Below are 24,149 nucleotides of genomic sequence, written 5' to 3'. Positions count from 1 at the left end.
TCGCTTTAACTTTCAGAGTGATGGAGAAAGATCCTTTCCATGCAAGTTGTTTACCTGTACATATAGGGACACTTGTAGAGCTGAATAAAGCCAATGGTAAGAACTTTTTTTAAATTAAAGTAATTCTTTGACATGAAACAAATTTTTTCTGTAACTTGAAATTTTGTCTCCAAAATTCTGGATAGTTGGGATTGCAGGTAACAGCATAATGGAACCCTACTATAGAAGTGATAACTGGGGAGGAAATGTTTACCAAAGTAGCAAACGGCCTGTTTTGTTTTCCCATCAGAACAATTAGTTCTTTATCCTGCTTCCTACTATCTTTTCTCAAATATATCTTTCAAGGTTTGTTAGCTTTAAATTGTTGGGTGTCAGTTCTGCCTTTTTCTCGCTCTTTTTTTTTTTTTTTTTTTTATAAATTCCATTGGAAATCTGATATGGTAAGAGCCAGTAACTATTTAGAAATTGGAGGGGAGCAGATTGCTTGCTCATGTTTTCTGTATTCTACATTTGACATTTAGCTGTGTTTGGGGCTGCATTTGTCCTTAAGTTTTTCTTAACTGCATGGAGAGCTCTGTCAGGAAGGAAAAGCCCTCGAACACTCCATTCCAAATCCCTGCTGCTCAGAGTATGGTCCAGGGACCAGCAGCATCGCATTTGTGGAAGCTGGTTGGAAATGCAGCATCTCCAGCTGCCTGGTCTACTGAATCCACGTCTACATGTAGGAATTGTATTTATTTGTATTCCTTTCAAACAAACCACAATTTTTTCTTTCATTTGTAACTTAATTATGGCCTTAACTGAATCTTGGAATGCCAGGACTTTCACATTCCTCAAGATTAAATAGTATCACTGATCTGATAAACTTGAAAGTTTGTTCACCCAAATTGATTGTGGGTGGTTATCATGGTCCATAATGGCCCCTTGGTGTGAAAGGCGTGAGCGTCTGAGAGAGGTGAGGTGCTGTGCTGTGTCCTCTGCCGTATTCAGGAAGCACTTTGGTAGGGGTGTCTAGTCCCACCTTGCCCACTGTGTGTCCTTCATCTGACTCTCCAGTTAGAGAGTTGATTTTGTATCTAGAAGGAAAGACAAATATGAAATCATTGCTGTAACAACAGCATTCTATGATTGTGAAGAGTTGTAATGAAGTAATATTTTAAATTACATGTGATATGGACAGTTGCTCTTTTTCTGTTTTTTCCTGAACAGAACTTTTCTATCTTTCTCATAAACTGGTGGATTTATATCCTAGTAATCCTGTAAGTAATATAACTTTTAGTCTTAGTTTTTTTTTTTTTACGTGAACTTTAAGAAAATGCTTAACTTATATTTAGACAATAGCTTAAGTTCAAGTAAATGACGTTTTATTTGAAGTGTTGGAGCAGAATCTCCTAGTGTTTAACTTACTTAGAAAGCAGCATTAACTTTTCAACCCGTGAAGGTATTTTTTTATTATACCAAAGCACTAACTTTAAAACTCTTTTTTTGTCTGATTATAGAGATTATACATGCTTATTTTTAAATACTTAGCACACAGCAATATAAAATACCATGACCGTCACGCCTCCCTTTCATAAGAAATGCTGATAATCGGTGGCTTTTTCACATTGTACACGTAAGACAAGTTACTGAATTGTGTACTGATTCCAAACTGTCATGGATTGGAATGGAGAACCAGGGATGGAAAATGGAATCAGGGACTGCATTGTTAAAGACAAAATCAGGAATCAGGGCATAAGACTCAGACAAGACAAGAATTTGCACTCTAGCCCAGTGAGAAACCAGTGCAAGAGAAAACCAGCTAACTGACTCAGAACTGGGTCAGAGAGCAAGGAAGAGCCCGGATCCAGCTGGGGGAGATGAGCAGTGCAGGGGAGTCAGTACTCATGGGCTGGTTTTTGAAATAGGGACTCCTCAGGGGCCTTGTCTTTTATGGAAGCCTCCTTGAGAAACAGCCATGGAGTGTCTGCTCTCTTCTCATCTTGGACCTTAGTAGATAGACGGTGTTAGAGAAATGTTTAACTTGAACTAGAAAATGTGATAAGGAACATCTCGTATACCCTCTGTCTACTCTAATTTGTTACAGATTCCAAATAGAGATTCTAATTCCCATCTTTGGTTACGGTAAATTTTGAACTTTTTAGGTGTCTTGGTTTGCAGTGGGATGTTACTATCTCATGGTTGGTCATAAAAATGAACATGCCAGAAGATATCTCAGGTATGAATTTATTTTCTTCCTCCCTCTGTAGTTAACCATCGATGTCTTGCTCATAAGCTTTCAGATAGTAATGAGTGAGTACTTTAAAAGCAATGTGAAAGAATAAATGTTTCCTTCCTTCCTTCCGTCCTTTTTCTTTTCTCTCTCTCTTTCTCTTTTCTTTTCTTGACAGATTCTCACTCTGTTGCTCAGACTAGAGTGCATTGGTGCAATAATAGCTCACTGCAACCTTGAACTCAAGCGATCCTCTCGCCTCAGCCTCCCAAGTAGCTGGGACTACAGGTGCCAGCAGGCCTAGATTTAAAAAAATTTTTTTGATAGAGACAGATCTGTCTTGCTTAGGCTGATCTTGAACTCCTGGCCTCACGCAGTCCTCCTGCCTCGGTCTCCCAAAGTGTTGGGATTACAGGCATGAGCCACCGTGTCTGGCTGAATAAATGTTTTTTTCAGGAGGTTTGTTCTTTATAAGATGCCGCAGGGAGAGAGAAAAAAAAAATCAGTGATGTAGGCCCTCTTCTCAAGGAACTTACATATTTTATGTATAAATGAGAATAAATGGCTGGGTGTAGTGGCTCACACCTGTAATCCCAGCACTTTGGGAGGCCCAGGCAGGTGGATCCCTGAGGTCAAGAGTTTGAGACTAGCCTAGCCAACATGGTGAAACTCTGTCTCTACTAAAAAATACAAAAAAATTAGCCAGGTGTGGTTGTGGGCATCTGTAATCCCAGCTACTTGGGAGGATGAGACAGGAGAATCTCTTGAACCTGGAAGGCGGAGTTGCAATGAGCCAAGATCACACCATTGCACTCCAGCCTGGGCAACAAGAGCAAAACTCCATCTCATTCATTCATTCATTAATAAATAAATGAGGGCCGGGCGCGGTGGCTCACGCCTGTAATCCCAGCACTTTGGGAAGCCAAGGCGGGTGGATCACGAGGTCAAAAGATCGAGACCATCCTCGTCAACATGGTGAAACCCCGTCTCTACTAAAAATACAAAAAATTAGCTGGGCATGGTGGCGCATGCCTGTAATCCCAGCTACTCAGGAGGCTGAGGCAGGAGAATTGCCTGAACCCAGGAGGCGGAGGTTGCTGTGAGCCGAGATCGCGCCATTGCACTCCAGCCTGGGTAACAAGAGCGAAACTCCGTCTCAAAATAAATAAATGAGAATAAATATGAAACAATAGAGAATAATATAGTTGGACAGTTTATCTTTTTTATTTATAGATATCCTGTTAACCTTTTACTTTTAGGATTTCTTTTATTAATAGTTGTGAAATTACACAAAACGTTATGTAAACTTGGGATCGCTAAATGTGACTATCAAACAGAATTCTTAGCAGGGTGAACTGGTTCATATAATGATCTGCTATGGTTTTAACTTAAAGCCATGCAGCCTAGTGAAGCTATGTAACCAGTATTATTTAAGTATAGAAAAATGTCATTATATGAAGAATTAATTAAACTCTGTAAATGTTCTAATTTCTATGATTTCTTCTGTACAAACAAAATAATTGATCTCTAAAAGAAAGAGAATAAACTTTGGAGTCAAATTTGAATTCTAATTAAGTTCTGTGACTTATCAGCTGAAATTCCTTGGGAAAGTTAATTTCTCCTACTTTTTCTTTAAAAATGGGGATGTCATACTTATATACCAGGATTGTTAGGAAAACTGATGCCACAAAAATACCCTGTACTAGGAAGATACTAGAATGTTCTCTGGTATTGTAAAAGTTCTTTTGAACTGTGCTGCTTTGATTTAGTGTGCAATTTAGTGATGGACTCTTATCAACGGTCCCCAGCCTGTTTGGCACCAGAGTCTGTTTTGTAGAAGACCCCCGGGGGTGAGGGGGCTGGTTTCGTGATGAATCAAGTGCATTACCTTTATTGTGTACTTTATTTCTATTATGATTACGTTGTAAATATATGATGAAATAATTACACAACTCACCATACTGAAGAATCAGTGGGAGCCCTGAGCTTGTTTCCATGCAACTAGATGGTCCCACCAGGGAGTGGTGGGAGACGGTGACTGGTCACCAGGCATTCGATTCTCGTCAGGAGCACCACTGGATCCCTCATGTGTGCAGTTCACAGTAAGATTTGCGCACTTCTGAGAACCTAATATCCCCTCTGATCTGTCAGGAGGCAGAGTTCAGGCGGTAATGCAAGTGAAGGAGAGTGGCTGTAAATACAGGTTAAGCTTTTGTTTTTTAAATGGCAAGTTCTTTCTTAACACATGAAGCTTTAGCTGGCCGGCCACTCACCTCCTTTCCTGCTGTGTCGCCTGGTTCCTAGCAGGGGAAGGACTGATAGCAGTCCATGGCCCCGGGGTTGGGGGGCCCTGCTCTACATGAAACAGGGAACATTTGGGTAAAAAGAAAACTTGAAATATAAGGAAGTGGGGTATCACCCCTTATGTATTTCGTGTTTTGTGATATGTTCTCTTTATTCCTTGTGGGTTAATTATACAGTGTGTTCCCTAACCCTAACCCTAACCAGGGTACATCTGTTTACCACCATCTATAGGATATTGCTTAATCTTTCAAGCCTCGATGTACCTGTCTTTAAAATATACATGAATTTATCTTGCAAGTTATTAGGATGAGAGGATATATCTACTAGGTTACAAAAGGAAGCTTCAGGGTTAAGTAATATCTGTAAGTTCTATTTAGAATGCTAATGGGTTTTGCTACAGTACGTAAAAGGCTGTGGATCTCTCCTGAAACTTCTTAAAATTTTGCTATACTATTAAACATAGTTTTAGTTCAAATGAATTAACACAGATGTTACATTAGTGTTTAATATGTTGACAGTTCATTTATTTACTAAATGAATGTTAATGTTTTTGAGGCCATCTGCTTATATAAAATTAACAATTTAAGAATAAGTATTGGCTGAGCACAATGATTCATGCCTGTAATCCTAGTGACTCAAGAGACCGAGGCAGGAGGATCACTTGAGCCCAGGAGTTTGAAGCTGCAGTGAGCTATGGTCATACCACTGCATTCCAGCCTCCAGTGACAGAGCAAGACCCTATCTCTAAAAATAAATAAGAATAAATAGGCTAGGCACAGTGGCTCATGCCTGTTAATTGCAGCACTTTGGAAGGCCAAGATTGATGGATCACCTGAGTCAGGAGTTCGAGACCAGCCTGACCAACATGGTGAAATCCCATCTCTACTACAAATACAAAATTAGATGGGTATGGTGGCAGGTGCTTGTAATCCCAGCTACTCAGGAGGCTGAGGCAGGAGAATCGCTTGATCCCAGGAGATGGAGGCTGCAGTGAACTGAGATCACACCACTGCACTCCAGCCTAGACGACAGAGTAAGACTCCATCTCAAAAAGAAAACAGAAAGAATAAATACTATGTTACTTAAATTAACTCTTTTGTTTTTAGCAAAGCCACAACACTTGAGAAAACCTACGGACCTGCATGGATAGCCTATGGACATTCATTTGCAGTGGAGAGTGAGCATGACCAAGCGATGGCTGCTTACTTCACAGCAGCACAGCTGATGAAAGGGTATGGCAGAGCAAACTCATCACACTCCATGAAGGATGCTTTTGCTAACAGAAATGAAATTTCTATTATTATTACTGCTATTTGGTTGCTAAACTAAACAAAAACGTTTTACTTGCCTTTTATCTAGTTGCTTGTGATTGTAAAATAACTATGAAAGTGGAGGGGGAAGGAAGCTGGTGTAGTGAATTTGCCTAGCAGTTGATTTCAACCAGTGCAAGAAGGAACTTCGAATTTAGGCCAAAGGAAGAGATGAGTTATGGAAGCCCTTCTTCACATGCCCATGCAAGAATGAAAATATTCATGAGCAAAGTTATTATATCTTATCTATCACCAAAAGGTATTTGATGTGGCTTAGTGGTAAGTGCAGGACTATAGTGCCAATATTGTAGATTTCTATCAGTATTAAATGTATTGATGTTACGAGTAGAGAGTATTGCTATTCACATTGACTCCTGGTCTCAGCATCAGTTACACATTACAGGGTTCTTTTGTGTGGACTGCTGCTGTTGACCGATGACTGTCCCTGCCTGGAGAGGTAGTGGCAGTGCAGTGGTCCAGAGGCCTGCTCTAGAGTCATACTGGCCGGACTCACTTCCTGGCTCTTCCACTCCAAGCCACGTGATATTGGGCAAGTTTTTTTAGCCTCCTGAGAAATAGGAATAAAAGCAAAACTTACTGGCTTATTGTGAGAAGTAATTGAGATGATACCAGTTAAAACCTTTGAAGAGTATCTTACACATAGAAAGCACTCAGTGAAAGTTAGCCACCATTGTTTATTTACCTGTAGTATGCACAGGTGGGATCATGTATTTATCTATATTAAATTTCATCCTGTTAGGTTTGATCTCTTTGCAAACTTAGACAGACTCTTTTTGACACTCAGTTCTGCATCCAAATTATCGACCCCAATCAATAGTCATATTAAATCTGGTAAGTATCAGTTTTATATCTAATCATCCAAGTAAACATTGTGAAGGACATAGCTGTATTAATCAGTAGGGCTGCCATAACAAAACACCACAGACTGGGCGACTTAAAGGACAGAAATTTATTTTCTCATAGTTCTGGAGGTTGAGAAGTCCAAGATCAGGGTGCTGGCCAGTGCGGTTCCTGTTGAGGACTCTCTTCCTGGTTTGCAGATAGCTGCCTCCTTGCTGTGTCCACATGGCAGAGAGAGAGCTCTGGTGTCTCTCCTCTATAAGAACACTAGCCCTACTGGATAAGAGCCCTACTCTTACGGCTTCACCTTTATCATCTCTTCATAGGCCCTATCTCCAAGTACAGGCACAGTAGGGGTTAGGGCTTTAATGTATGAATTCAGGGGGCAGAGGGGACACAGACATTCAGTCCATAGCACTAACATATTACTAGAAACAACCTTCGAGGTTACAGTTGCACACCCAGTTCTGGATCCACCTAAATGGTCCAGGTCTCTCCATCCTGTTCACCAAGAAGGGTGAGACCTTTGCCAGTGCTCTTCTGAAGCTCAGCTCTAGTATCTGCATATTTCCCCTGTGTATCAATCTGATAATTTGGTACCAAAAAAACCCACTAATTCCCTATAAGTTGGTTTTTATGAGCACATGCTACAATCTGGCCATTTTTATTTGATATTTTGGGTGCTCAGAAACAGAATAGTGCTTAGTTTCTAGCTGGGAATCAGAATCAATGATAATTAATGACACAATACCTTCGGTGTTTCCCAGTCTAACAAACTTTGTCATTGAAGTCTCGCATTCAGTTGGGTGTGGTGGCTCACACCTGTAATCCCAGCACTTTGGGAGGCTGAGGTGGGAGGATTGCTTGAGGCCAGAAGTTTGATACCAAGCCGGGCCACATAGTGAGACCTTATCTTTATAAAAAAATTTTTTTAATTAGCTGAGTTTGAAGACACCTGCCTATAATCCCAGCTATTCATGAGACTGAGGCAGGATGATCACTGTGCCACTACAGTTCAGCTTGGGTGACCAGTTGAAATACTGTCTCAAAAAAACAAAAAAACTCGTGTTAGCTCATCAAGATAAGCATTACTCTTCTTTCAAGTTTACTTAGTTGTCAGAGCAGCTTTGCATTTTCTAGTCTGTGTTTGGATAAGTGTTTGAAATTGGATGAATATTTTTACGTTTCCTTGAAGATTTCTTTTTCGAATCATCGGTTATTTAAGAGTATGTTGACATTTAACTTCTACATATTTGTTATGAATTTCCCAAATTTCTTTCTTCTTTTTTTTTTTCTTTTTCTAGATAGAGTCTTGCTCTGTCACCCAGGCTGGAGTGCATTGGCGCAGTCTTGGCTCACTGCAACCTCTGCCTCCCAGGTTCAAGCAATTCTTTTGCCTCAGCCTCCTGAGTAGCTGGGATTACAGGTACCTGCCACCACGCCCAGCTAATTTTTGTATTTTTAGTAGAGATGGGGTTTCACCATGTTGGTCAGGCTGGTCTCAAAATCCTGACCTTCTGATCCACCTGCCTCGGCCTCCCAAAGTGCTGGGATTAGAGACGTGAGCCACTGCGCCTGGCCTCTTTTGTTGTTTTTTAACTTAATTCCATTGTAGTTGGAGAACATACTTCCTGTGATTTTAATCCTTTTAAATTTATTGAGGCTGGCTTGGCATAGTGGCTTACACCTATAATCCCAGCACTTTGGGAGGCCGAGGCGGATGGATGGATCACTTGAGGTTAGGAGTTCGAGACCAGCCTGGCCAATATGGCGAAACCTCGTCTCTACTAAAAATACAAAAATTAGCCGGGTGTGGTGGCTCACACCTGTAGTTCCAGTTACTCAGGAGGCTGAGGCAGGAGAATCGCTTGAAGCTGGAAGGTGGAGGTTGCAGTGAGCCAAGATCATGCCACCGTACTCCAGTCTGGGCGACAGATAGAGACCCCATCTCAAAAAAAAAAATTACTGAGACTTTTTATGAGCTACTCTAGAGATTGTTCCAGATGTATTTGAGAATTCTGCTCTTGTTGGATGGAGTGTTCCATAGATACTGGTTACATCTAGTTTTTATAGTGTCGTTGAAGTCTTCTATTTCCTCATTGATCTTCGGCATATTCTCTCCATTACTGCAAGTGAGGTATTGAAGTCTCCAAATATTACTGTTGAATTGTCTATTTCTGCCTCCAATTCTGGCATGTTATACTTCATATATTCTGAGTCTCTGTTAGCTGTGTATGTTTATAAGTGTTGTATTTTCTTTATGGATTGAGCTTTTTATCATTATAAAATGTCGCTAATTATCTCTAATCATACATTTTTCATAAAATCTGTTTTATCTGATGTTAGTATAGGCACACCAGCTCTTTTTTGTTACTGTTTATATGGTATGTCTTTTTTCATCCTTTTAATTTCAACTTGTGTTTTGAATCTAAAGCATGTCTCTTGTTGACAACATATAGTTAGATCAAGTTTTTAAAACTATTCCGCCAGTTGCTACCTTTGGAATGTTTATTCCCTTTGTTTAATATAATTACTAACAAGATAGGATTTATGTCTGGCATTTTGTTCTTTATATTCTGTATGTCACATCTTTTTATGTTCCTGTATTTCTCATTACTGCCTTATTTTTTGTGTTGAATAAATATTTTATAATGTCCGATTTTAATCCCCTTTTTAAAATTATACTGTATTTTTAAAGTTATTTTCTTAGGTTGGTTATCTAGAGGATTATAATTAGCACCTTGATTTAAAAAGACCTAGTTTGAATTACTGCCTTTTAATACCAATTTAATTTTAATAGTATACCAAACCCAGGCCAGGCGCAGTGGCTCACGCCTGTAATCCCAGCACTTTGAGAAGCTGAGGTGTGTGAATCACTTGAGGTTGGGAGTTTGAGACCAGCCTGACCAACATGGAGAAACCCTGTCTCTACTAAAAATACAAAATTAGTTGGGTATGGTGGTGCAAGAGAATCTCTTAAACCTGGAAGGCAGAGGTTGCGATGAGCCGAGATCACGTGATTGCACCCCAGCCTGGGCAACAAGAGCGAAACTCTGTCTCACAAAAGAGAAATAGTATACCGAAACCTTACTCCAACATAGCTGAGTTTCCTCTTGCCACCCTTGTGCTGTTATTATCATACAAATTATATCTTAAACATTGTAAGTCCATCAGCACAGGTCTGTGATTATTGTTTATTCAGTTGTCTTTTAGATCAGATAGAAGAGTTGAAAATAAAAACACATTTTATACTGCCTCATAATTACCAGTATAGCTGTTTTTATCAGACTCTCATTTCTTCATGTTGTAAACCAAAAGTAAAATTTGAAGCCCCCCCCGACCCCACCCATCTGAATGGGCTTCCTCCTCTAGGCCAGGGCCCTCAAAATGTAACCTGAAAGACTGGTTCAGGCCACGATGGGAAGTAGGGGTCAGTCGTGCCTCAGTTTCACTTGAAAGACTAGTTCAGGCCATGATGGGAAGTGGGGGTCAGACGGGCCTCAGTTTCACCTGAAAGACTGGTTCAGGCCACAATGGGAAGTGGGGGTCAGACGGGCGTCATTATGCCCTCCAGCATTCACATCAACACAGACCTCAAGTCTGATAAGAAACACTTACCAGGGCTGGGCGTGGTGGCTCACGCCTATAATCCCAGCACTTTGGGAGGCCGAGGCAGGTGGATCACGAGGTCAAGAGATCGAGACCATCCTGGTCAACATGGTGAAACCCTGTCTCTACTAAAAATACAAAAATTAGCCGAGCATGGTGGTGCACGCCTATAGTCCCAGCTACTCGGGAGGCTGAGGCAGGAGAATTGCTTGAACCCAGGAGATGGAGGTTGCAGTGAGCCAAGATCGTGCCATTGCACTCCAGCCTGGGTAACAAGCAAAACAAGCCTCTTACCTGGAGGCTTCATCTGCATAGAATTGAGTCTCTACAACCTCTTATCATAACCCAGACATTGCTTACTGTTGATAATAACTCTTTTTTTTTTAGTGTATATATATTTTATTGCACTTTAGGTTCTGGGGTACATGTGAAGAACATGCAGGCTTGTTGCATACGTACACACATGGCAATGTGGTTTGCTGCCTCCATCCCCCTCACCTATATCTGGCATTTCTCCCCTGTAAGGTTGGCCGCGTCCTGGAGAGTTCGGACATGCCTCCTCCCCTCGCCAGGAGCTCGGACACGCCTCCTTCCCCCCCGCCCCCCCCGCCGGGAGCCCGGGGAAAAAAGCCCCATCAGGACTTACCTGATACCATCCAGGCCCCACTCCTTTCCATCCGGGTCCCACTCCCCTCCATTTTGTCCCACCCACCTTGGCCACAGCCAATCGGATGCCTCCACTCCCTATAAAACCCCGTGCCTGAGAGGAGTCCGGGCGACTTCTCCAGCCCTTCCTGTCCGGACCGCAGAACCTCGTCCGGGAGCCTGAATAAATTCCCTTGCATTGGATTATTTTCGTGCTGGCCTCAGTTTCTCCGTTTCGTCTTCGGCGAAAACAGACCTTACATCCCCATGTTATCCCTCCCCAACTCCCTACCCCCCACTGTCCCTCCCCTAGTGCCCCCCAACAGACCCCGGTGTGTAGTGCTCCCCTCCCTGTGTCCATGTGTTCTCCTTGTTCAACACCCGCCTATGAGTGAGAACATGTGGTGTTTGATTTTCTGTTCTTGTGTCAGTTTGCTGAGAATGATGGTTTCCAGGTTCATCCATGTCCCTACAAAGGACACGGACTCATCATTTTTTATGGCTGCATAGTATTCCATGGTGTATATGTGCCACATTTTCCCTGTCTGGTCTGTCATCGATGGGCATTTGGGTTGGTTCCAAGTCTTTGCCATTGTAAACAGTGCCGCAATTGAACATACGTGTGCATGTGTCTTTATAATAGAACGATTTATAATCCTTTGGATATACCCAGTAATGGGATTGCTGGGCTAAATGGAATTTCTATTTCTAGGTCCTTGAGGAATCGCCACACTGTCTTCCACAATGGTTGAACTAATTTACACTCCCACCAACAGTGTAAAAGTGTTCCTATTTCTCCACATCCTCTCCAGCATCTGTTGTCTCCAGATTTTTTAAGGATCGCCATTCTGACTGGCGTGAGATGGTATCTCAGTGTAGTTTTGATTTGCATTTCTCTAATGACCAGTGATGATGATATTTTTTCATGTTTCTTGGCCTCATGTATGTCTTCTTTTGAAAAGTGTTCCTATCCTTTGCCCACTTTTGAATGGGTTTTTCTTGTAAATCTGTTTTAGTTCTTTGTAGATTCTGGATATTAGTCCTTTGTCAGATGCGTAGATTGCAAAAATTTTTTCCCATTCTGTTGGTTGCTGATTCACTCTGATGATTGTTTCTTTTGCTGTGCAGAAGCTCTGGACTTTAATTACATCCCATTTGTCTATTTTGGCTTTTGTTGCCAGTGTTTTTGGTGTTTTAGCCATGAAGTCCTTGCCTATGCCTGTGTTCTGAATGGTTTTGCCTAGGTTTTCTTCCAGGGTTTTTATGGTGTTAGGTCTTCTGTTTAATCCATCTGGAGTTAATTTTAGTGTAAGGTGTCAGGAAGGGGTCCAGTTTCTGCTTTCTGCACATGGCTAGCCAGTTTTCCCAACACCATTTATTAAACGGGAAATCCTTTCCCCATTGCTTTTGTCAGGTTTGTCAAAGATCAGATGGTTGTAGATGTGTGGCATTGTCTCCAAGGCCTCTGTTCTGTTCCATTGGTCTATATCTCTGTTTTGGTACCAGTACCATGCTGTTTTGATTACTGTAGGCTTGTAGTATAGTTTGAAGTCAGGTAGCGTGACGCCTCCAGCTTTGTTCTTTTTGCTTAGAATTCACTTGGGTATGCAGGCTCTGTTTTGGTTCCATATGAAGTTTAAGGTGGTTCTTTCCACTTCTGTGAAGCAAGTCATAGGTAGCTTGATGGGGATAGTGTTGAATCTATAAATTACTTTGGGAAGTATGGCCATTTTCACAATATTGATTCTTCCTAACCATGAACATGGAATGTTTTTCCATCTGTTTCTGTCCTCTCCTATTTCCTTGAGCATTGGTTTGTAGTTCTCCTTGAAGAGGTCCTTTACATCCTTTGTTAGTTGTATTCCTAGGTATTTTATTCTCTTTGTAGCAATTGTGAATGGCAGTTTGTTCTTGATTTGGCTCTCTTTAAGTCTGTTATTGGTGTATGGGAATGCTTGTGATTTTTGCATATTGATTTTGTATACAGAGACGTTCTTGAAGTTCCTTATCAGTTTAAGGAGATTTTGGGCTGAGACGATCGGGTCTTCTAAATACACAGTCATGTCATCAGCAAATAGAGACAATTTGACTTCCTCCTTTCCTAATTGAATACCCTTTATTTCTTTTTCTTGCCTGATTGCTCTGGGTAGAATTTCCAGTACTATATTGAATAGGAGTGATGAGAGAGGGCATCCTTGTCTAGTGCCAGATTTCAAAGGGAATGCTTCCAGTTTTTGCCCATTCAGTATGATATTGGTTGTGGGTTTGTCGTAAATAGCTTTTATTATTTTGAGATATGTTCCATCGATACCTGGTTTATTGAGAGTTTTTAGCATAAAGCACTGTTGAATTTTGTTGAATGCCTTCTCTGCATCTATTAAGATAATCATGTGATTTTTGTCTTTGGTTCTGTTTATGTGGTGAATTACATTTATAGACTTGCGTATGTTGAACCAGCCTTGCATCCCCGGGATGAATCCTACTTGATCGTGATGGATAAGCTTTTTGATGTACTGTTGCAATCAGTTTGCCAGTATTTTATTGAAGATTTTTGCATCTATGTTCATCATGGATATTGGCCTGAAGTTTTCTTTTCTTGTTGAGTCTCTGCCAGGTTTTTGTATGATTTGGGAAGGATTCCCTATTTTTGGATTGTTTGGAATAGTTTCAGAAGGAGTGGTACCGGCTCCTCTTTGTATATCTGGTAAAATTTGTCTGTGAACCCGTCTGGACCTGGGTTTTTTTTTGGTTGGTATGCTATTAATTGCTGCCTCAACTTCAGCCCTTGTTATTGGTCTATTCAGGGTTTTGACTTCTTCCTGGTTTAGGCTTGGGAGGATGCAAGTGTCCAGGAATTTATCCATTTCTTCCAGGTTTACTGTTTTACATGCATAGAGTTGTTTGTAGTAATCTCTGTTGGTGGTTTGTATTTCTGTGGAATCTGTGGTGATATCCACTTTATCGTTTTTTATTGCATCTACCTGATTCTTCTCCCTTTTCTTTTTTATTAATCTGGCTAGTGGTCTGTTTATTTTGTTTTGAAAAACCAGCTCCTGGATTTATTGATTTTTTTGAAGGGTTTTTTGTGTCTCTATCTCCTTCAGTTCTGCTCTGATCGTAGTTATTTCTTGTCTTCTGCTAGCTTTTGAGTTTTTTCGATCTTACTCCTCTAGCTCTTTCAATTTTGATGATAGGGTGTTTATTTTAGATCTTTCCTTGCTTCTCATGTGGGCACTTATTGCTATAAATTTTCCTCTGGACACTGCTTTAAATGTGTCCCAGAGATTCTGGTACATTTTGTCTTCCTTCTTGTTGGTTTCAAAGAACATCTTTATTTCTGCCTTCATTTCACTGTTTATCCAGTCAGCATTCAAGAGCCAGTTGTTCATTTTCCATGAAGTTGTGTGGTTCTGAATGAGTTTCTTAATCCTGAGTTCTAATTTGATTACACTGTGGTCTGAGAGACAGTTAATACGATTTCTGTTCTTTTGCATTTGCTGAGGAGTGATTTACTTCCAATTATGTGGTCAGTTTTAGAGTAGGTGTGATGTAGTGCTGAGAAGAATGTATATTCTGTGGATTTGGGGTGGAGAGTTCTGTAAATGTCTATTAGGTTTGCTTGGTCCAGATCTGAGTTCAAGTCCTGGATATCCTTGTTAATTTTATGTCTTGTTGATCTCTTTAATATTGACAATGGGGTGTTAAAGTCTCCCACTATTATTGTGTGGGAGTCTAAGTCTCTTTGTAAGTCATTAAGAACTTGCCTTATGTATCTGGGTGCTCCTGTATTGGGTGCACATATATTTAGGACTGTTAGCTCTTCTTGTTGCATTGATCCTTTTACCATTATGTAATGCCCTTCTTTGTCTCTTTTGATCTTTGTTGGTTTAAAGTCTATTTTATCAGAGACTAGAATTGCAACTCCTGCTTTTTTTGCTCTCCATTTGCTTGGTAAATCTTCCTCCATCCCTTTATTTTGAGCCTGTGTGTATCCTTGCATGTGAGATGCATTTCCTGGATACAGCACACTGATGGGTTTTGACTTTTTATCCAATTTGCCAATCTGTGTCTTTTGATTGGGGCGTTTAGCCTATTTACATTTAGGGTTAATATTGTTATGTGTTAATTTGATCCTGTCATTTTGATGTTAGCTGGTTGTTTTGCCCATTAGTTGATCCAGTTTCTTCATTGTGTTGATGCTCTTTACCATTTGGTACATTTTTGGAGTGGCTGGTACTGGTTGTTCCATGTTTAGTGCTTCTTTCAGGAGCTCTTGTAAGGCAGGCGTGGTGGTTACAAAATCTCTAAGCAATTGCTTGTTCATAAAGGATTTTATTTCTCCTTCGCTTATGAAGCTTAGTTTGGCTAGATAAGAATTTCTAGGTTGAAAGTTCTTTTCTTTACGGATGTCGAATATGGGCCCTCCCTCTCTTCTGACTTACAGGGTTTCTGCTGAGAGATCCACTTCCCTTTGTGGGTAACCCGACCTTTCTCTCTGGCTGCCCTTAGCATTTTTTCCTTCATTTCAACCCTGGTGAAACTGACGATTATGTGCTTTGGGGTTGCTCTTCTTGAGGAATATCTTTGTGGTGTTCTCTGTATTTCCTGGACTTGAATATTGACCTGCCTTGCTAGGTTGGGGAAGTTTTCCTGGATAGTATCCTGAAGAGTGTTTTCCAGCTTGGATTCATTCTCTCTGTCGCATTCAGGTACACCTATCAAATGTACATTAGGCCTTTTCACATAGTCCCATAGTTCTTGGAGGTTTTTTTTCATTTCTTTTTTTCTCTTTTTTCTCTAATCTTGCCTTCTCGTTTTATTTCATTGAGTTGATCTTCAATCATCATTTCTTCTGCTTGGTTGATTCTGCTGGTGAAACTTGTGTATGCTTCATGAAGTTCTTTTGTTTTGTTTTTCAGCTCCATCAATTCATTTATATTCCTCTCTAAGCTGTTTATTCTCGTTAGCATTTTGTCAAACCTTTTTTCAAGGTTCTTAGTTTCTTTGCATTGGGTTAGATCATGTTCTTTTAGCTCTGAGAAGTTTGTTATTACCCACCTTCTGAAGCCTGTTTCTGTCAATTCATCAGACTCATTCTCCATCCAGCCTTGTTCCCTTGCTGGTGAGGAGTTGTGCTCCCTTGGAGGAGGAGAGGCGTTCTGGCTTTGGGTGTTTTCATCCATTTTGCGCTGGTTTCTTCCCATCTTTGTGGATTTATCTACCCGTGGTCTTTTAGTTGGTGACTTTCAGATGAGGTCTCTGAGTAGATGTCCTTTTTGTTGATGATGAAGTTATTTCTTTCTGTTTTTTAGTTTTCCTTCTAATAGTCAGGGCCCCCTGCTGTAGGACTGCTGGAGGTCCACTCCAGACCCTGCTTGCCTGGGGATCACCTGCAGTGGCTGCAGAACAGTAAGGGTTGCTGCCAGTTTCTTCTTCTGTTATCTTTGTCCCAGAAGGGTACCCACCAGATGTCAGCCTGAGCTCTCCTTTATGAGGTGTCTCTTTGGATATACGGGGGTTGGGGAGCTGCTTGAGGGGACTGTCTGTCCTTATAGGAGCTCAAGTGCTGAACTATGAGCTCCATTGTTCCATTCAGAGCTGCTGGGCAGGTACGTTTAAGTCTGCTGCAGCGGAACTCATAACCACCATTTTTTTCCTGGGTGCTCTGTCCCGGGAAGGTGGTGCTTTATTTATAAGTTCCTGGCGTACTGCTGCCTTTTTTCAGAGATGCCCTGCCCAGCAAGGAGGCAGCCTAGTCACAGTCTGCCTGCAGAGGCGTTGCTGAGCTGCCTTGGGCTCTGCCCAGCTGCTGCGTGAACTTCTTTGCAGTTTTGTTTATAGAGGTATAGTTAGAACTGTCTCTGTAATGGCAGTCTGCCTTAGTAATGGCGGACTGTCTCTGTATTGGCAGACTGCCTTGGTAATGGTGGACGCCCTTCCCCCCACGGAGCTGGACGATCTCCGGTCCAGCTGTGCTTCCTGTGAAACTCTCAGTCCAGAGCGTTTCGGATTTCTGGTCTTTGTGGATCTGGGACCGGCCATGCCAGATTACCTGGCTCCCTGTTTCAGCCCTCTTTTTTTCAGTTGAATGGGCGACTCTTTCTCCCAGGTGTTCCAGGTGCCAGTTGCAACGGCTCCCAGATTTCTGTTTTTGTGCAGAGACCCGCAGCACTGGCTGAAACAGAGACTCATGGTGCTTTTCTGCCTGGGAATCTCCCGGTCTGTGGGCAGTAAAAATTTGTTTGGAAATGCGGTGATCACTCACCCTCTGTGTTTTCACTGAGAGCTGCCACCAGTGCTGTTCCTATTGGGCCATCTTGGATCGTCTCAATAATAACTCTTTCAACCAGTTGCCAATCAGAAAAATCTTTTTTTTTTTTTTTTTTTTAGTTATTTTCATAGGCTGTGTTGATCCAAGAAAAATCTTAAATCTGCCTGTAACCCGGAAGCCCCCACTTCAAGTTGTTACAGACTTTCACTCTTTTTGTCAGCAACGTGGGTTTGAGTTCCTATGTAGGGGTGCCCTTTTGTTTTAGCATAAAGGGTTCCCTTTAGTATTTCTTACTGGACAGATGTACTCATGACAGATTTTCTCAATTATGCAGTTATTATTTATGTCAGTTTGTTTTTCAGAGAAGCCATGAGAAGGAGCGCACGTATATGTATTTATATCATTTGTTATATTATTTACCATTTTTAGTTCTCTTCATTTGTTCCTATGAGTTCAAGTTACCATCCTGTATTACTTTTTAAATACAGCTTTGCTGCCACCCACTTCCTATTATGCTGTTACTGGTAAACCCTACATTTCTGTGTATGATAGGCCAAACAATACAGTTCCACATTGAGTATCCCTAATCTGAAAATCCAAAGTTCAAAATGTTCCAGAAGCCAAAACTTTTTGAGCACTGTCATGACACTCAAAAGGAATTGCTCATTGGAGCATTTTGGATTTTCAGACTAGGGATGCATAAATTCCAAAATTCAGGAAAAAAAATCTGAAATTCAAAACACTTCTGGTCTCAAGCATTTCTCATAAAGAATACTCAACCTGTATATACATAGTATTTTATACAGTTGCTTTTTGTTTTTAAAATAGAGTCTCACACTCTTTCCCAGGCTGGAGTGCAGTGGCACCATCATAGCTCACTGCATTTTCAAACTCCTGGGCTCAAGGGATCCTTCCACCTCAGCCTCTCAAGTGTCTGGGACTACAAGTGTGCACCACCATGCTTGGCTAATTTTTTATTATTATTTTTTAAGGATAGGGTCTCACTGTCTGCCTAGGCTTGTCTTAAACTCCTGGGCTCAAGGGATCCTTCCGCCTCGGCCTCCCAAAGTACTGGGATTACAGGCATGAGCCACTGTGCCCGGCCTTGGCTAATTTATTATTACTGATTTTTTTTTTTTTTTTTGAGACCGAGTTTCACTCTTGTTACCCAGGCTGGAGTGCAATGGCGTGATCTCAGCTCACCGCAACCTCCGCCTCCTGGGTTCAGGCTATTCTCCTGTCTCAGCCTCCTGAGCACCTGGGATTACAGGCACGCACCACCATGCTCAGCTAATTTTCTGTATTTTGAGTAGAGACAGGGTTTCACCATGTTGACCAGGATAGTCTCGATCTCTTGCCCTCATGATCCACCTGCCTCGGCCTCCCAAAGTGCTGGGATTACAGGCCTGAGCCACCGTATTACTGATTTTTAAAGATGGGGTCTCACTGTGTGCCCAGGCTCATCTTAAACTCCTGGGCTCAAGCATTCCTTTCACCTTGGCCTCCCAGAGTGCTGGGATTACAGGCATGAGCCACTGCACCCAGCCTACAATTGCTGTTTAAGTCAAGAGGAAAAAGAAGAAATACATGTTTATATTGCCTTTTGTAATTATATAATTATCTTTACTAGTACTTTATTTTTTTTCTTGTGGATTTCAACAATCTTTAATGTGGCGATTCTGAAAATCAGATTTTCCCATACAGCCTCAGGGTTTATTGGCCATTGTTACTGTTAAGTGACTTTCCAGAACTAATTCTTTAGCTTATTATCCTTTGTTGTATGAAGCCACTGAAGCCTCTGCTCAGTTAGCTAGCAGCTTTGATATCTCTTAAAGCAGTACCGAAGGATTCTGCACACCTTCAGCACTCTGCGTTGTTGACACCTCTGCCTTAGCCTTCACTTCATTTTAGCACAGAGCCTCCAGATCAGCCAGAGACGAGATAATAGGGCCTTCTCAGGTGTTTTTCTGTGCGTGCAGGTAGCCCTATGCACATGTACGGCCTTCCCAATCCGCAGGAACGTGTCAGAGCTCTTTATAGCCCCCTGTGGACATCTTATTCCCCAGAGTTCATTGTAAGTTTTTGGCCTGCATTTAGTGTGCCGCGCCTGGGATAGCTGCCTGAGGCAGCAGCTAATGCTAAATAATTCTGCTGATTGTTTCCAACAAACGCCCTGGGGATAGAGCTTTTCTCACTGAGTGAGCTCTGAGATCAGTAGAAGACAATGAGTAGGGCTTTTTTAGGAGCTACCAGACAGGTCAAGTAGCAGCAGTTCCCTGTGGGGTGTTTGAGGAACTCGAGATTCATTCTGCTTCCTCCAGTGGCTGCTAGGCTTAATGGCTTTATGACTGCTGTGGTTATGAGGCTGCTGGTTTTCAAGGCTAATGCAAAGCTAGGGAAAGGAAGATGGGAAAAAGACAACCACCATAAAGTTTGCTGTTCTCACTGAGATTCAGCCATTTTTCTTAAATATACACTCAGATTGTTATAAGAGCTTGGTTACCTTCCAAAGTTCTGAAGAAGTTGGTTTTGATAATTTTTGCCAGTGTTCTTACTGCTTCTATGGATGAATCGATTTTTGGAAGTCCTTACTCTGCCATTTTGAAAGTACTTCTACCAGGTGTAAATACTTTTAAAGAATTTGTCGTGACCTTCTGTAGAGAATATAATCTTAATTTGAGTTATGTCTCTAGATTAGAACCAAAGCACTTACTAAGCAATCGGTATTTATTGATGTTCTGAGATCATCATCAAAGAAAGATTGTCTTGTTACACTTGCTTTAATGCAGTCACTGATCCAATCGTGTGAACACATGAAAATTCAATTAAAAAGTAGTTCTGACTGTATGGGTAGAACTGTCTCAGGAGGTGGGAAAATTGAATCAATACACAGGGTATTATTCATAACTCTTCTGCATAGAACTGATTATAATCAGTTATAATCAGGGAATTCAGAGAACGGAGAGCATTTAGGTTAGAAAAGTCAGAGGTAGCTTCCTTCATAAAGGGAAGTGGACTTGAACACAGTCTTGAAGGATAAATGGTGGTGAATAAACAAGAGGAAGCCCAGTGTAGGCTGGGGCATGACATTAGCATCCAGAAGGAAAACGAGCCCCACAGAGACCTGCCCTTTTGCTTTAGAGAGTTTTTGTTTTCTTACTGTGGAATAATAAGGAAAACTAAAGGTAAATGAGTTGCACGTAGATTCTAGAAGTGGCAGTTGATGAGCCCCCTGGTCATTTATTAAATATTTGTAAATTAAGAGTTAGAAACAAGGAAATGCTGTGTTTGGCCACCTGTAAATTATTTTGCAGATAGGATTTGAAGTTGACAAATTAATTTCTCCTAAATCAGAGTTTTTGGATTTGAATATGTGTAATTTTCCAATTTTTTAGGTGTCATTTGCCTATGTTGTATATCGGATTGGAATATGGTTTGACCAATAACTCAAAACTAGCTGAAAGGTTCTTCAGCCAAGCTCTGAGCATCGCACCAGAAGACCCTTTTGTTATGCATGAGGTCGGAGTGGTTGCATTTCAGAATGGAGAGTAAGTACTGGAAGACCAGAAATCTTTCTGTTAACTAGTGATTTTAGACAGGGTAGGACGGTCACTAGAGTTAACTGACCAAAGGGACTCCAGTAGATGTGCACTTTTAAATGTACTATTTTAGGAGAAGAAGACAGGAAGAAAAAAAGAGAAACTGTTACCTTGCATTTCCTTAAAAATTCTAAACCCAGGTTTTGGTCTTTTTTTTGATCTGAGCTTATTTTCTTACATGATTGGACAGTTCAAATCACGCATACCCCACAGTGCGGCCGGGAGCCCTGTGGAATCCTTAGTCATCTCCATGCTGATTAGGACTTGGATTCATATATTTGAGAAAGATTTGACATGGTTTTTGAAACCAAAGTGTTTTCTATTTAGTTACTAGTAAGTCAGAAAATTAAAGTAATTAGAATGACCCAGTCTCTGAGTTTCCTGGTCAGAGGAGGCTTTTCTGTATTCAAGGATATTAGTAGAATAAGTGATTTGATGTTATATTCAAAGAGAAAAATTTCTAATGATTTGCATTTCATGATACAAAAATTTTAAAATGGTAAATTAGTATTAATACTACTTTAGAGTCTTTTATGGCATGTATGTGTTCTAAAAAATGATTTAGGTATTTTTAAAAGTTTGAAGCTTTAAGTAGTAATGTTTTAATGCAATGCAGTAATCATCAGCATTTGTGAATTTGCCTACTCACTGAAATTTGTTACCCCGAAATGAGTTCCTAAGGAGCTTTCCCTAGCCATTGGCAGACAGGCCCAGGGCTGAGGCAAAGCTGGGACTTTTGTCGTACACAGTCCCACTTGGAGTCTAAGGAGGCAACGCTGTGCCGTTTTTCCCAGCTCAGCTATAAACCAGTGTACTTTTTGTGGTCTGTCTAGTGCCACAGTTTTCACATTTTTGTGTTTTTTGTTGGTGATATCACTGTTTAAAATAATCCCTAAGCTTAGTGAAATGCTATCTAGTGTTGTGACATATCTTACAAAGGAAACACGTGTATTAGAGAAGCTTCATTCAGGCAGGCATCAGTTATAACGTGCTGCTGGCCCTGAGTTCAACGTTGATGAATCAACAATTTGTATCAAATAAGATGTCTTTAAATAGAAACCCACATAAAACAAGGTTGCACATTGATCAGTTAGAGAAAATGTGACCAGAGATTTGCAGGAATCTAACTCTATTTCCCCTGGGAATAGCAGTTCAATATTTGCTGACTCAGTGTACACAGTGACTTTATAGAACATAAATACTGTGGTTGGCTGGGTGCAGTGGCTCATGCCTGTAATCCCAGCACTTTGGGAGGCTGAGGTAGGCATATTACTTGAGGCCAGACACTTGAGACCAGCCTGGACAATATGGTGAGGCCCCATCTCTACTAAAAATATAGAAATTGCCTGGACATGGTGTTGTGCTCCTGTAATCCCAGCTATGTCAGGAGGCTGAGGCATGAGAGTCACTTGAACCCGAGAGGCAGAGGTTGCAGTGAGCCAAGATCGCATCACTGCAATCCATACTGGGTGAGAGTGAGACTCAAAAAAAGAACAGCTGGGCGCGGTGGCTCACGCCTGTAATCCCAGCACTTTGGGAGGCCGAGGCGGTTGGATCACGAGGTCAAGAGATCGAGACCATCCTGGTCAGCATGGTGAAACCCCGTCTCTACTAAAAAAATACAAAAAATTAGCTGGGCATGGTGGCGCGTGCCCGTAGTCCCAGCTACTCAGGAGCCTGAGGCAGGAGAATCGCCTGAACCCAGGAGGCGGAGGTTGCAGTGAGCCGAGATCATGCCATTGCACTCCAGCCTGGGTAACAAGAGCGAAATTTCCGTCTCAAAAAAAAAAAAAGAAGAACATAAATATCTCCTAAAGTCTTGAATTCTTGGTGTTAATGCCATATTAATCATTTATGTGACCTTAACTTTCAATTTTTATAATTATTTCCAGCAGTTTACCCCATTTCATTTCAGTACGACTGGAAAGATAATCAAAAATTTTTTAAGTGTATATTCGCTAATTTTGAATAATCTGCAATGTTTTCCCCTTTATTTTAGGTGGAAAACAGCTGAAAAATGGTTTCTTGATGCTTTGGAAAAAATTAAAGCAATTGGGAACGAGGTACTCTTTGTACTATCTGTAAATACACATATACACCCCTGAATGTGTTTACTGCTAAATGAGGAAAATAACACAGTCTCTCTTGCCTTAGAAGATAATAACCTGATATTTATCATAACAAGCTGCTGTTAATGTAAGAAAGGAGTTTTTTTCCTAATTTAAGGGGCAGGTGTTGGGTGTTTGCTTAAGTGGGCTCTAGCTTTGAAATGTGAGAGGCATCAGAATAGACTGGATGATTATTTGAAGCTAGGAATAGTCTATGGTTCATGGAAACTATTGGGCACTGTAGCGTCTGAGGTAATATTTCTCCACTAGAACTTCAGAGAGCCTCTTTGACTGAAGGGTAAACTATAGCAGCAGGCCCCACTTCTGAAAGAACAGGGATGGGACAGGTATCTCTCAAATTCACCTTTTGTTGCTGTTACTGGATACTCAGTGTGTATTTGGGCCTTTCCATTTTGAAATATTTGACTGCTTCTGTTGTATGAACAACGTACCCCATGAATTGGTGCTTATGAGTTAGCCTAACAACTAGCAAGGATGTGTATATACTGATATTACTTAAAAGCAGTAACAAGGCCGGGCGCGGTGGCTCACGCCTGTAATCCCAGCACTTTGGGAGGCCGAGGCGGGTGGATCACGAGGTCAAAAGATCGAGACCATCCTGGTCAACATGGTGAAACCCCGTCTCTACTAATACAAAAAATTAGCTGGGCGTGGTGGCGCGTGCCTGTAATCCCAGCTACTCAGGAGGCTGAGGCAGGAGAATTGCCTGAACCCGGGAGGCGGAGGTTGCGGTGAGCCGAGATCGCGCCATTGCACTCCAGCCTGGGTAACAAGAGCGAAACTCCGTCTCAAAAAAAAAAAAGCAGTAACAATTTTAGATACCATAAACTTGCACAGGTAAGAGGTTTGTGTGTCGCTCTTCTGATTTATTCATGCCCATTTGGTTTCATTCTATTCTGCTTTTCACTTCTCAGCTTCCTGCTGTGCCTGTTTGTGCACGCCTGCCCACAGTTTTCTCTCCCTTGGCTGTTAGCTCTCTCTGCTGTTACAGACACAGCGTTGCCTCTCTGCCAGGCGACCTGCCTGTCCCCATAGACGCAGCCTTGTTTACTCTGGTCTCTCATGTCATCTGAACGTATAAGCGCTATTTCTGTGTATTTCCCCACGTGTGTATATGAAGCAGGTGCCTCTGCCACACAGTCTCTGGTCGTTCTGGATAATCGAGTGTTTCCTTAGTAGGGGATTGCCACTTGCCACCTTGTCAGTTTT

General features: G+C 41.4%; 1 protein-coding gene across 1 annotated transcript in view; it reads left to right on the top strand.

Annotated features, from left to right (window-relative positions):
• The window catches only part of CDC16 (cell division cycle 16), a 44,302-nt gene that overhangs the window by 9,086 nt on the left and 11,067 nt on the right, over positions 1 to 24,149 (top strand). Inside the window, exons 9-14 of the mRNA XM_064361816.1 lie at positions 17 to 96; positions 1,210 to 1,259; positions 2,145 to 2,218; positions 5,623 to 5,748; positions 20,608 to 20,760; positions 22,811 to 22,874. Of these exons, the coding sequence (XP_064217886.1) occupies positions 17 to 96; positions 1,210 to 1,259; positions 2,145 to 2,218; positions 5,623 to 5,748; positions 20,608 to 20,760; positions 22,811 to 22,874 (547 nt within the window). The remainder of the gene's footprint in view (positions 1 to 16; positions 97 to 1,209; positions 1,260 to 2,144; positions 2,219 to 5,622; positions 5,749 to 20,607; positions 20,761 to 22,810; positions 22,875 to 24,149) is intronic.

The sequence above is a fragment of the Aotus nancymaae genome, unplaced genomic scaffold (assembly GCF_030222135.1).
Source record: "Aotus nancymaae isolate 86718 unplaced genomic scaffold, 86718_ANA_hifiasm-v0.15.2.pri h1tg000044l, whole genome shotgun sequence".
NCBI classification, from domain to species: Eukaryota; Metazoa; Chordata; class Mammalia; order Primates; family Aotidae; genus Aotus; species Aotus nancymaae.
The sequence above is the reverse complement of the archived record's forward strand: the minus strand, read 5'-3'. Positions and strand labels throughout refer to the sequence as shown.